The sequence below is a fragment of the Narcine bancroftii genome, chromosome 5 (assembly GCF_036971445.1).
Source record: "Narcine bancroftii isolate sNarBan1 chromosome 5, sNarBan1.hap1, whole genome shotgun sequence".
Classification (NCBI taxonomy): domain Eukaryota; kingdom Metazoa; phylum Chordata; class Chondrichthyes; order Torpediniformes; family Narcinidae; genus Narcine; species Narcine bancroftii.
This window is the reverse complement of record NC_091473.1, coordinates 141,948,565-141,962,464: the sequence shown is the minus strand read 5'-3', so window position 1 is coordinate 141,962,464 and position 13,900 is coordinate 141,948,565. Positions and strand designations below refer to the sequence as shown.

Sequence of the window (13,900 nt, the reverse complement as noted above, 5' to 3'; positions counted from 1 at the left end):
GGCTCCACACCTTGCATGTTAATAACATTCCTTTCCCACTGCTCGCCGACATTTACTTCAACAGATTAATTTTTAAAGTTTAATTGAGTCACACAGCACGGTAACAGGCCAATTCCGTGCCGCCCAATTCAGACCCCATTAACCTATATGTTTTGAACGGTGGGAAGAAAACCATGCAGACAGGGGGAGACCGTACAAACTCCTAAAGACAGCGCGGGATTCGAACCCAGATCTAGTCCCAATCACCAGTATTATAAAGGCATTATAAAGAAACTGAGCATCAATTTCTTTAACGGTCTATTTTTTTTTACTGTTTGTTGTCAATTGTGAATTTCACACAGCTGCTGCGTAATGGGAAATTTTCACAAAATTCCCACAATGCAGGCTGTGTAAAAAGTTTGGAACAGAAATGAGTCACTCATTCCCATTGTGAAATAATTCCTGCAGCAGCCTGAGAGAATTTTGCGGACTGCCCGGGGTCTGCAGTGGTCCACAACAATGGGCTAATTAATGCGACGTAGATGATGAGGCGCTCCGCTCACAACATTGCAACACGTTTAAGTGTGAAGCAAAGTGACATTTACTTACCAGCCAACCATTATGTTGAATTATTGGAGTGATGTTGACATTAACAGGATCTGTGGATCTAGAGCCATTTTGCTCTTCTGTATTGGGGCTTTTTTGGATGCAGGTGAATAACATTAACACATTGCAAGCAGGGCCTACACCACAGTCGACGTCAGCTGACGTCCAGCCTCCGAAATTACTGTGATTCAAAACCTCCTTCCTATGAGAATACCCACTCCGGGAAATAAGTGTGAAAATGGTCAATGGGAAATTATCGCGACAGCTGTGTTAAAACCATAATTGAGAGAGAGAAATCACTGGTGCAGTAAAACCCCTAATATGCAGCACCTACAAAGATCGGAAGGTACTGGATAATCAAGTTTACCGGTTGCTTGAGGCTCACTCTTACAATGCCTAACTCATACACCTGCATTAAAAATAAACAGTTTAAAAGACAAAAAAAAATACAATACTGTACTTACATTGAACAAACTTCACTTGAATATGTAACCCTTAAAACATTTTGCTTTATTTTCAGTCACATTCCTTGAAAACTTTTAACCGTTGCTGCAGGTACCTCCCCCTTCACGGAGCTGCCTGAAAGAGGAACATAATAGTGAATTAAACCCCCTCCCCCCCCCACTCAGAATCGGAATTTATTGCTATGCCATGTCACCAAATTTGTTGTTTTACAACACCATCAACAGTGCAAAACATTCATCGAAACTAACTCACAAATTTAAAAAATGTGCAAGTAAAAATTAAAGTAAGGCAGTGTCTGTGGTTTATTGATCATTCAATGCCAGTGGAGAAGAAGCTGTCCTTGTGCCGTTGAGTGCTCGTCTTCAGGCTGCTGTGCCTTTTTCCATATGGTAGCAGAGTGAAGAGGGCATGGGCTGGGTGGAGGGGGTCTTTGAGGATAGAGGCTGCTTTCTTAAGACATCACCTCTTGTAGATGTCCTCGATGGAGTGAAGTTTGAGCCCATGATGGTGCTGGATGAGTTCACAACTCTCTGTAGTCTGTTCCTTGGCAACTCCATACCAGATAGTGATTCAACCAGTCAGAATGGTATACCTATAGAAATATGCAAGTCTACGGTGACGTACCGAATCTCCTCACAAAGTATAGCCACTCGTGAGCCTTCTTTATGATTGCATCAACATGGAGGCTCCAGGACAGATCCTCACAGATTTTGACACCAGGAATGGGAAGTTGTTGACCTTCCCCACTGCTGAGCCCTCGATGAAGACTGGGTCACGTTCCCCTGACTTTCTCCTGAAGTCCACAATCATATCCTTGGTTTTGCTAGCAGTAATGCAAGATTGTTGGTATGACACTGCCAACAAAGGTGGTGCCGTCGGCAAATTTGTAGATAGCATATGAAGAGCGCTTGGCCACACAGTCACGGGTATAGCGTGAACAGAGCAGTGGGCTGAGCTCGCATCCTTGGGGTGTGTCTATGTTGATTGTCAGTGAGGAGGAGACATTGTTTCCAATTCATACTGATTGTGGTCTTCCGATGAGGAAGTCAAGGGTTGAGTTGCAGAAGGGGAGTACAGAGGCCCAAGGTGTGAAGCTTGTTAACCGGCACTTTGGGAACAATGGTGTTGAAGGCTAAGCTGTCACCAATCAAGAGCAACTTGGGTATGAGTTGTCCTTTTCTAGATCCAGAGCTGAGTGGAGAGCCAGGGATAGTGCGTCTGCTGTGGAGCAATTGCAACGATAGGCAAATCCTTTGCTTAGGTCAGGGGTCCCCAACCTGGGGTACATGTACCCCCAGTGGTACATTTACACTTTTCAGGGGGTACATTGGGTCTGAGAGAATAACCACTACTGTACAATACACGGTATCGTAAGTTGCAGTCAGGTAGCACAATGTCATGTTTTTTTTAATCCTTAATTTTTAGAGTACACGGGAACCTATAAAAATGCCCAAAGGGTACAGAGGAACAAAAAGATTGGGAACACCAGGCTTAGGCACTTGTTAATTCTTTCAACCTTTCAAAGCATTTTGTTGTAGTAGATGTAGATGTCATTGAGGTGGCCCACCTTGGGCACTGGGATGATTGATGTCCTTTTGAAGCAGGTGGGAACCTCCAACTTCAGCTTGAGAACTTCCAACTTCAGCAGTAAGAGATTTAAAAAGTCCATGAACACTCCGGCTAGTTGGCACAGATTCTCAGTACCTTGCCAGATACGCCATCAGGGCCTGAAGCCTTCGAGCGTTCACCCTCTTGAGTAACGTTCTGACGTCAGCCTCAAAGACAGATATCACATGGCCCTCAGCCTTTGCAGGATTCTCATAGGTCCTGTTAAGTTCTCTTTCTCAAAGCAGGTATAGACTTAATAATATACTATTAAAGATAAAGACCCTTACTAAGCAAGGATAAGGAGACACTTTAAGAGAGTCACCCCAATAGCGAGTGGTATCAACCAGCTCTTCATCGTGGGCGACGCCATTGCTGTTTCACACAACTGATTCAAACAGCTGCTACGAGCAAAGCATGACTAAGGCCCTCCGCTGGCTGAATATTTGCTCCCATCTTCAAAGGTTTATGTGTTACTTCAGAGGACATTTACTTTTACTCTTTTAAATGTTTTTAAAACATTTTATTTCTTACTTATTTTCCATGATTTTATTTTGTAAGTTGCTTGAGGTTGCCAGTTACATGAATTCTGGATGACACGAGTTTTTACTCTACTTTGATTGTCCATCCGCAAAAGCAACTGAGTTTGGTCTCACTGATCGATGTAAACTGTGCTGCCAATTTCACGTTGCTGACCACCATCCCCAAACTTCTCTCCTGACTTTGCGTTATGAATCTCACACATTTTAAGTCGTTCGCACTTTTCCGTTGAAGAGAGAGTTTGGAACTCAAGGTCATCTATTGGCCAGTCTCTGATTTCATAGGGACTTTTATCCACGTGTCTCGCACGAGAGAATACCTGTCTCATTAACTAAACCAGTTGTAGTCGCTGGGTGATTTTGAACATCCCAAATGGTTTGGATATTTTTCCCAAGCAGATTATGATAAATATTGATCTTGACATTGGAATCCTTTTTGTTTTCTACTGAACTTTTCCTTGTTTACATACTACATGTTTTACTTAGTAATTTCATTTTTGTTATGACTTTTTGTGATTTTTGAACTGCAATGTTGGAAATGCTCCTTTTGACCAGTGGCTCTGAAGCCATTTACCATAAATAAGGTTCCATTTGACCATGAACTTGAAACCTTGTATCCACTGAATGTAGGATATTTTTCTCTCATAGTTAATGGTGCGAGAGACTTTGCTGTATGCAGATTTGCTCCCATTTCTTGTTCATGATAATACTCGTGTTGTGTGATGTTTCGCACAACAGTGAAGGAGGCCATTTGGCCCACCAAGTATATGCCAGCTCATGGAGCAATCACATTCTCCCACTTATTCTCCATGTCACCCATTCTCTCTCACACTCACACCTATTTAAGTCCATTCACCTCCAAGCTTGGAGAGGGAAGAAACTGGAGCTTGCTGCGAGGGGGAGAACTCATGTTGACAGCACTGGTGCCCAGTAGTTCACCTAGGGGATTGGAACTGTTGACTAGAAGCATTGACTATTCCACTTTGGAAAGAAAAATGGAACATCAGAATATTATTTAAATAGAAAGTGATTGTACCATGTTGCTGTGCAGAAGGACTTCGGAGCATTGGTGCATGAATTGCAAAAGGTGCAGCAGGCTGTCAAAAATGCAAATGTAATGTTGGCCTTCATTGCTATAGGGATTGAATTTAGAAGCAGGAAGGTTATGCTGCAACTGTTCAAGGTACTGGTGAGATCGCATCTGGAGTACTGCGTGTAGTTCTGGTCTCCTTACTTGAGGAAGGATGTAGTGGCTTTGGAGGCAGTGCAGAGGAGGTTCGCCAGGTTGATTCCAGAGATGAGGGGGTTAGCCTATGAGTAGAGATTGAGTCACCTTGGACTGTATTATGAAAGGCATAGATAAGATAGATCCAGGGTATAATCTTTAGGATGGAGATCAGGAGGAACTGCTTTTCCCAGGGAGAGGTGAATTTATGGAATTCACTGCCCATTGAACCAGTGGAGGGGTCCTCAGTAAATATATTTAAGACCAGGATAGAGAGATTTGTACATAGGGAATCAAGGGATATGGGGAAAAGACAAGTTGGTGGAGATGAGCCTATCATCAGATCAGCCATGATCTCATTGAATGGTGTAGCAGGCTCGATGGGCCAAATGGCTGACTCCTGCTCCTATTTCTTATGTTCATCTCCCCTCAAGGATGCTGCTGGACCCATTATGTTATTCCAACAGTTTGCATTTTGCGTTTACATGGAATTATCAATTAAAACCTGACAAAAGACGTGAGTCTGATTCATCACACAATGGAAGGGAAAGTCAAGAAGCACTGTAGGACTGTCACGGTTGTAGTGTGTGAAATGGCAGCGCATTGTAAACAGCTCTATTTTAAAAAAAATGCTCTTTAAGGGCTTGCTGCAAAATGTTTTTAACTGGCCTTCAGTTGCTGAGCAGAGAACAGGTATAGTTCCCAAATGGTAATGTTTCACAGTTAAGTGTCAGATGGAGTATACATGAAAGGAATTTGAATCTGAAATTTCCCAGTTACTGTTACCTCAAGGTGGGAATGTCCTGTCTTGTGGAGTATCTGTCTCACCCACATAAACCACATGTGCAGAAACTGATGGTCCAGAAGAATGATTCATCCTTTAATAATTTGCCAGAACACCTGAAGCAACCCATTTCTTTCCATTTTTAATTTTTTTTAAATTTAGAGACCCAGAATGGTAACAGGCCCTTCCAGCCCATGATCCTGTGGTGACCAATTGCATCGTGTGACCTATTAAACCTCTTTGGAGGGTGGGAGCAAAGCAGAGCACCTGGAATGAACCAACGCAGACATGGGGAGAACATACAAACTCCTTTTAGACAGCGGCAGATTCAAACCTGGGTCGCTGGCGCTGTACTAGCGTTGCGCTAACCATGCCACAAATTTATGTATTTCTATGGATTACTGTTACAGAAGTTCCAACTTGAAAACAGGCTATTAGTAGAGACAGCCCATTGACCTTGATACGCCATACAAGCAAACAATTGTAATTGCACTTGTCATTTCCTTCTGCCCTTTAATTCTTTTCCTTTATCCTAACCAATCAAGCCTTGAATTTGGGAGAAATTACCTACCTTGACAAATTTTCCTCAGCCCTTTAATCTTGAACCTTTATTCATAATACTGAACCCCTGGTCCTTATTTTTGGCCATTAGCTATTGGAAACCAGACCAACCCTGTCCCAACATTTTGCCATTTAAGATTTTGAATATATCACCAACAATTGTGTACTAATGCTACTGAGAGATCTCTCAAGATCAAGTTTGTTACCTAACTACATATATAACCAGAGGAAACAGTTTCTCCAGACACACAATACATAGCTCATCATAATCATGTACAGAATATAATAGAAAATAAATACAGGCCAAGTACCCCTTATCCGAATTGCATGGCACCAGACTTTTTTTTGGTTTTCGGAACAATGGGACTAAGCAGCGCTGTACCATCAGCAGTTAAACTGCAACAACAAACAATGACAGACTTTTTGAGCGCTGACATATCGCCACAAATGGAAAATTCACAAAAAAATAATGTTTAGTACTTATCAAAAAATCCTTGATCTCAGCTTACAAAAGAAGACCACCTCCTCCCCGCCGCCGCTGGTCCCGACACCTCCCTTCCACCACTTCCGGTCCCCAACACTTCCATGCCGCCACCACCAGTCCCCCACACCTCCCCGCCGTCGCCACCAGTCCCCCACACCTCCCCGCCGTTGCCGCCAGTCCCCCACACTTCCCCGCCGCCGCCACCAGTCCCCAACACCTCACCGCCGCTGCCAGTCTCCAAAACCTCCCCACCGCTGCCGCCAGTCCCCGCTCCTGCCCAGGAGCCCGAGGCAATTTTTTTGATGTGATGTTGAGCATGGAGTCACCTTTGCCAAATCTGGCTGCAGCCAGTTCTGAAGACTTGGACACAGCTCTTCCCGGCCAGTAGCAAAGATTTCATTTTTTTTCTGTTATTATAATCAAACAGAAGCTCAGAGCCCCACATGGGCAAGTCAGGTGTTGAAATTTTTTCCACTTGTGACCTCATGTCGGCGCTTTAAAAAAATTCAGTTTTTGGATCTTAGGATAAAGGGTACTCGGCCAGCATATGTATAAATATTTTGGAATAATTTATTTGGTTACAGGATGCCATTCATCAATATCACAGCCTGTGCAAAGTAGTTATTTCCCTGCCAGCTGTCCTGCTTTTTGATGCTCCTATATTAACATAAATATATATCACTTGTGTTAAACAAATTATTTATAGAACAAATTTATAAAAGGAACAGCGCAGAGTTTGTCACATTTGAGGGTGTTGATTATCTTTACGAACATGAGATGAATTAACAGCGAGAACACGGTGGATAATTTCGTAGCTCTTTGTATCAGTGTCTGATGGTTGTTTCCAAATAGATGTCAGAAAAAAATATCTTATGGCAAAGTGTTGTCTTTCAGGTGGACCCTCGCTCAATACAATAAAACATCAATAATCTACAGTCAGGACTTTGATCCTGGAGTGGTAGACATCCTGAACTGTTGAATTTTATTCCAATTAGTACTCCAATTTTCTTTTCATTCACTTTTTCATGTTACATAGCAGGACTGTAGATTAGTTTCCACAGTGAACTCAGTAAATTTCATGGGAGGGTGGGAAACTGACCTGGTGATTTTTTAAACGGGAACGTGGAAACCAGGGCCATGATACGTTCAGGAGAATGGGGCCCAGGTGAGTTTCATTGATTAGCAGTCAGTCAGCCAGTTGCCAAACCACGGGAGGTTTTTGAACAAGCAGATATTGGAGAACTGCATGGTATTGGCCTTTGTGTTTGTACCAGATTTCTGGAGCGAATCTTCAGTAACGGAGCAGAAATCCAGCTACTGAGAGACAGCTAGCACTCAATTTTAAAACAAAACGACATTGATCGAGCTCGTTCACTTCCTCAAGATGTCCTCAAGTACTTCCTCACCAGTGAACTAATTTTGAAATATAGTCATTGACCTTCTATCGGCAGAGCCTCGGTGTGTACACAGGAAGGATTTGATTGGGTTGATTGATGCTGAGTGGAGAGAGTTCCAGGAGAAGACTCCTGATTTAATTAAAATAAGATTCAGTGTCTCACCTCTGTAGCCAGGCAGGTTCTCAGTTTAAAATGCCATCTGAAACGAGGTACCGTTGACAGTGCAGCACCCTCCGCACTGAACCAAACACCCTGAAGATTAAGTGCCCAGACTAGATCATTCCATAGAATAAGGAAAGGAGCAGAAGATGGGAGGTAACTTCAGGTACCACGCAAGGAAGAAGCTCTGTGCAAAGTGTGACTTCAGTTGGAATGGCGACCCATCAAGAGAAAAACAAAATGATTGGAACGATAATAAGTTTGTCATATACATTGGACAACGTACATGTGCACTGAAATTCTTGCTGCAGCCGAACAGGTACTTGTGGGAGGCGGAGGTGAAGAGCAATAGTACAATGGTACAATGGTGTACAATAGTACACCATTTAATTAAAAAGGCAATAAATACAATAGGTAATATTCACAGTGATACTTTATGTAAAATGGTGTCTTGCCACACTGCAGACAGACCTTTTGTGGTGTCAGAGCAGTCAGTGATTATTGTACCAAGGGGAAGTTCAAGAGCCTGAAAACAGTTAGAAATAAACTGTTCTTGAACTTAGAGGGGGTGGCCTTCTGCCTGAAGGTAGCAGTGAGAAGGAGCACCCTGTGCCCAGGGTGATGGGGTCCATTATGCTGTTGGCTGCCTTCCTCAGGCAGCGCCTCACAGAATGTCTGGAGTGGGTGGAAGATCTGAGCGTGTGGCACTTTCTGGAGCAGTTTTGGTTAGATGGCTACTAAGAGGTGTTGTCCGTTTAATTTTGCGTGGGTGAATAATGAGTAGTTTCTTTCGACCATATTGACGCTGAGAGAGCAGTTGCTCTGTTCTGGGCCGACCTGAGGTCAGCCCTTCAGTGAGACTCCTAATGAATTGTTAGATGAAAATGTAAATCGAGCAAGGCAGCAGGTAATTATTTTTCCCAGATTGTAGTTGATTCGGAGGTTTGGGAGTTGGCACCTCGTACATTGAAGGTCCTTTTGGCAATTAGTCAGGAGTGGCTTCATGAATGGGGGAGTGCTATGGGGAAGGCATGGTCTGTATAATTTGATGAGTAAATCTGTATTCCAACCCAGCAGTTTTGATTGAACAAGGGGAGTATCAGTTGATTCAGAGCAGACTGTTGGACTGCAGAGAGGAGCTCATGGCAATGGTATGGTCTAGGTAAGGTCCGGACCAACTGGCAGCAGTGAACGTGGAACCTATAAAACCTATAGATATCTATCTCAAAACGCCTCTCTGCCGAAGTCTGTTCCCAGACGGTGGAGAGAGTGTGTCGAACAGCGGGGATTCACTGGAGGGGGGTGGGGAACCTCCCGCCCTGCCCATACATGGTCTGCTGAGGGAGCCTCCGCGTCTTATTCGTTAAGGGGGGCACCCCAAAGCGCCGAGTGGACGGAGGACCAGGCTGCCCGGGAGGAGTTGGGGTGTGGGCTCTCGGCTGCACGGCACTGCTTCAGACCCGTCTGCCAGGGTCCCTCTTAACATCAACGTCCTGGAACATGACGGAGAGATGCAGCGTGTTAAGAGCTCTTTCGGAAGCCCTGTGCTGCTTCTACCGGACCTCCTACATTGGATACAAGGTAGGCACTTGGGAGAGATGGGGGGGGGGAGGGGGTAGCGGGGAGGGGGTAGCGGGGAGGGGGTAGCGGGGAGGGGGTAGCGGGGAGGGGGTAGCGGGGAGGGGGTAGCGGGGAGGGGGTAGCGGGGAGGGGGTAGCGGGGAGGGGGTAGCGGGGAGGGGGTAGCGGGGAGGGGGTAGCGGGGAGGGGGTAGCGGGGAGGGGGTAGCGGGGAGGGGGTAGCGGGGAGGGGGTAGCGGGGAGGGGGTAGCGGGGAGGGGGTAGCGGGGAGGGGGTAGCGGGGAGGGGGTAGCGGGGAGGGGGTAGCGGGGAGGGGGTAGCGGGGAGGGGGTAGCGGGGAGGGGGTAGCGGGGAGGGGGTAGCGGGGAGGGGGTAGCGGGGAGGGGGTAGCGGGGAGGGGGTAGCGGGGAGGGGGTAGCGGGGAGGGGGTAGCGGGGAGGGGGTAGCGGGGAGGGGGTAGCGGGGAGGGGGTAGCGGGGGGGGACTGAACCGGGACCCTTGCACGGGGGCAGCTGTGACAACATTGGAATAGCCTGTGCCGCCCCTCCTTTCGGACGGGGACCCCCAACCCAACCCCCCCTCGGTGTTCCGCCCGAGTTACTCGCTCCTTTCTGGTGGCTCGCAGTTTTAAGACTGTAACTAACTCATGGGAACTTTGCTGGAGTTTCTGAGCCAACTCGGCTCTCTCGCGTTATGATTAGCTTGGAGCTGAGGGAATGCTCCAAAATAGCCCACCGCAAGTTCCACTCAGATCGCCTATATATATCTCTCTCTCTCTCAAAAGAAGCAGCAAATGATTCAGCGGAAAGGAATGGGTTCGCCCGTCGTTTGCCCTTTGAGAGAGAAACCATGGTCAGCCAGGTCCTCTGGATGGGGTGTCCGGCCAATGTATTGGTCACCGTGTGTCCAGCCTATGTATTGGTCACTGTGTGTCCGGCCAATGTATTGGTCACCGTGTGTCCGGCCAATGTATTGGTCACCGTGTGTCCGGCCAATGTATTGGTCACCGTGTGTCCGGCCAATGTATTGGTCACCGTGTGTCCGGCCAATGTATTGGTCACCGTGTGTCCGGCCAATGTATTGGTCACCGTGTGTCCGGCCAGTGTATTGGTCACCGTGTGTCCGGCCAGTGTATTGGTCACTGTGTGTCTGGCCAATGTATTGGTCACTGTGTGTCCGGCCAATGTATTCGTCACTGTGTGTCCAGCCAATGTATTGGTCACTGTGTGTCCAGGACAGTGTTCTTCTGCGAACAGACTCACCGGTTCTCTCTCACCCTGTAAAAAGCACAATTTGCAAAGTGTTGGGTTGCTTACTGTGTACTTTTGCGCGACCAATGAGTGGTAATTCTGCCTAAGAATCTCAGGGTTGTATGTGATGCATGTACTCCGACAATAAATCTGAAAAATCTGCAATGAAAAGGAAAATCAATTTGCACCAAGCAAGGGCAAGCTTGCGTGGGGTTCATTCAAGAGCTTGATGGTGTGTGCATTAACAGACTTAAACCTTCTCTCCCAAGGGGGAGGGAGAAGAGAGTGAGGGCTGTCATGCCTGTCTCTTCACTGGAGGCTGCTGGTCTTTAGAACCAACACACTGCTGGGGGAATCAGCTGGTCAGGGGGACTGGAGTGCCAGACCATGCTTTGGGCCTGAGGCAATCTCTTGGTAATAGTTTTGTGGTCTTGGCAGATCTCTGTCCTGCTGATCGGCAGGGAGGGGGGGAGATGTTAATGTGCTCAGGGTATGGCTCTGGTCTGGAGAGATGGTCCTGATCTCCACGTCCGGGCACTTCACTCTTGTCCCTGCAAGTACAGGATGCTGGAGGGTCTCAGTGGGTCATGGATGGAAATGGTCAGTTGCCCCACTGTGTCTCCTTCCTTCTAGTGCTGTGCCCGTGGTAATCGCGATCACTTTTTGGATTCAGAATCCAAAGTCTGGCCCCTCTTTTGCTTTTAATAATTTCGGAAGGATTGAAAATTGGAAGAGTTAGACAGCCTGGGGATCCTTCTCTAAAGCCAACAGACATTTCTGAGGGAGTTGGTAATAGTTTTGTGGTCTTGGCAGATCTCTGCCCTGCCGATCGGCAGGGGGTGGTGGGGGGGGGGGGGGGGGAGAGAGACACACAGTGTTAATGTGCTCAGGGTATGGCTCTGGTCTGGAGAGATGGTCCTGATCTTTTGGAGGAGCAGAGTCGCGGGTCAGAGGTGGGTGGCAGGTGCAGAGATGGAGCCAGGCAGGTCCTGATGTGAAACAAGGTGCCCCTGGGTACCGCAAGTGGGTGCAGGTTACACAGCCTGGGAAGTCTGGGAAGGGAAGTTGGAAGCTTTGACCCAGCACACACACTCCCTGATGATCATGGGAAGAGAGAAATGGGCAGAATACTTTTATTAGTGTTTCACAGTCATCCGGTACCGCACGGATGGCAGTCTCTTCAATCTGAGGCGCCTGCAAGCTCACACCAAGACACAAGAGAAACTTGTCCGTGAACTACTCTTTGCAGATGAGCCGCTTTAGTTGCCCATTCAGAGCCAGCTCTTCAGCGCTTGACGTCCTGCTTTGCGGAAACTGCCAAAATGTTTGGCCTGGAAGTCAGCCTGAAGAAAACTGAGGTCCTCCATCAGCCAGCTCCCCACCATGACTACCAGCCCCCCCACATCTCCATCGGGCACACAAAACTCAAAACGGTCAACCAGTTTACCTATCTCGGCTGCACCATTTCATCAGATGCAAGGATCGACAATGAGATAGACAACAGACTCGCCAAGGCAAATAGCGCCTTTGGAAGACTACACAAAAGAGTCTGGAAAAACAACCAACTGAAAAACCTCACAAAGATAAGCGTATACAGAGCCGTTGTCATACCCACACTCCTGTTCGGCTCCGAATCATGGGTCCTCTACCGGCACCACCTACGGCTCCTAGAACGCTTCCACCAGCGTTGTCTCCGCAACATCCTCAACATCCATTGGAGCGCTTACACCCCTAACGTCGAAGTACCCGAGATGGCAGAGGTCGACAGCATCGAGTCCACGCTGCTGAAGATCCAGCTGCGCTGGATGGGTCACGTCTCCAGAATGGAGGACCATCGCCTTCCCAAGATCGTGTTATATGGCGAGCTCTCCACTGGCCACCGTGACAGAGGTGCACCAAAGAAAAGGTACAAGGAATGCCTAAAGAAATCTCTTGGTGCCTGCCACATTGACCACCGCCAGTGGGCTGATAACGCCTCAAACCGTGCATCTTGGCGCCTCACAGTTTGGCGGGCAGCAACCTCCTTTGAAGAAGACCGCAGAGCCCACCTCACTGACAAAAGGCAAAGGAGGAAAAACCCAACACCCAACCCCAACCAACCAATTTTCCCTTGCAACCGCTGCAATCGTGTCTGCCTGTCCCGCATCGGACTTGTCAGCCACAAACGAGCCTGCAGCTGACGTGGACTTTTTACCCCCTCCATAAATCTTCGTCCGCGAAGCCAAGCCAAAGAAGACAGTCATACAGCATTGGAGATTGGTCCTACAGCCCAGTTCGTTTATGCTGGCCAAGTCGCCTGCCTCCTTTCTCCTTGCTAGCCCTCAATGCACCATAAAAAAAGTCCAGAGATATTGTTTGACTTAGTTATATTGTTGCTATTGAACTTGGATCCTGTTTACCTGGTTGGATTGTCCACATCCAATATAAAGTGAACTCAGAGCCTCCTGTGGTTAATGAATTTTGGTTAAAGGCACAGTTAGCCCATTCTTGAAACTAAATTCTATTTCTGGTTAATGGGGGCTGCCCTCAGCATGAAACATATTTGCCATTCCTAACTATCAACTGGCAGGCAGTGCTGGGGCACCGCTGCCAACATGGTGAAGGGGAGGGAATATGTTGCTCAGCTATTCCGAAAGAAACCCAGTGGAATTAGGGCATGGGTTTACTGGCATCTTGTGTCACAATAGGTCAGTCTAGACCAGCCATTCTCAACTCTGGCCAGGGGCCACAGAACATTTAAGTAAAACCTTTGTCTGTTTCCTTTCATTTTACATAACATGCATGTTGTCTGTTTTTTTAAAAAATTTCGTCGATAGGAGAAGCCAAAACTTGACTCCTTCACAGGGAAGGGGACCCATTACCCTTTGAGCAGAGTCCAGAACCAAAAAGAAAGGTTGAGAATGGCTAGTTTAGATGGATGGGGAGGGCGTGTGGGGAGAACTTTGAGGTGGTTCTCCCAGGTGTTTGGTTTGTCAAACGGCAGGGGTGGACTCTGTGAAGCTGCATTCTCTAGCCACCGTGCTTCTTGTTGCTGAGTCTGTATTTGTGCTGGTGATCCGACTGAGCAGATTTTAAATGAACACTGTTGGCCTCCCTGTCTCCAGTTAATCAGGGAAAATGTGGGTAAAGCAGTTGGGAATAGATATTAATCTTTGGCCGCGGATGTTGAACGGGGAATTAGCATGTTCTTCCACTGACTTTGTTACATTGCATTAGAGCATACAGCACTCCAGCTCATTACAGGCCCTTCAGCCCTCTATATATTCT

At 47.1% G+C, this 13,900-nt stretch overlaps 1 protein-coding gene across 8 annotated transcripts in view; it reads left to right on the top strand.

Annotated features, from left to right (window-relative positions):
- Window positions 1-13,900, top strand: part of bcar3 (BCAR3 adaptor protein, NSP family member) — a 191,784-nt gene that overhangs the window by 137,274 nt on the left and 40,610 nt on the right. The window contains exon 1 of one of the 8 annotated variants that reach the window (XM_069939282.1): window positions 8,844-9,385. The exons of the other annotated variants lie outside the window; for them this stretch is intronic. Coding sequence (XP_069795383.1) covers window positions 9,305-9,385 — 81 coding nt within the window. The 5' untranslated portion in view covers window positions 8,844-9,304. Of the gene's footprint in view, window positions 1-8,843; window positions 9,386-13,900 lie in introns of those variants that run through there. 8 annotated transcript variants of the gene reach the window in all.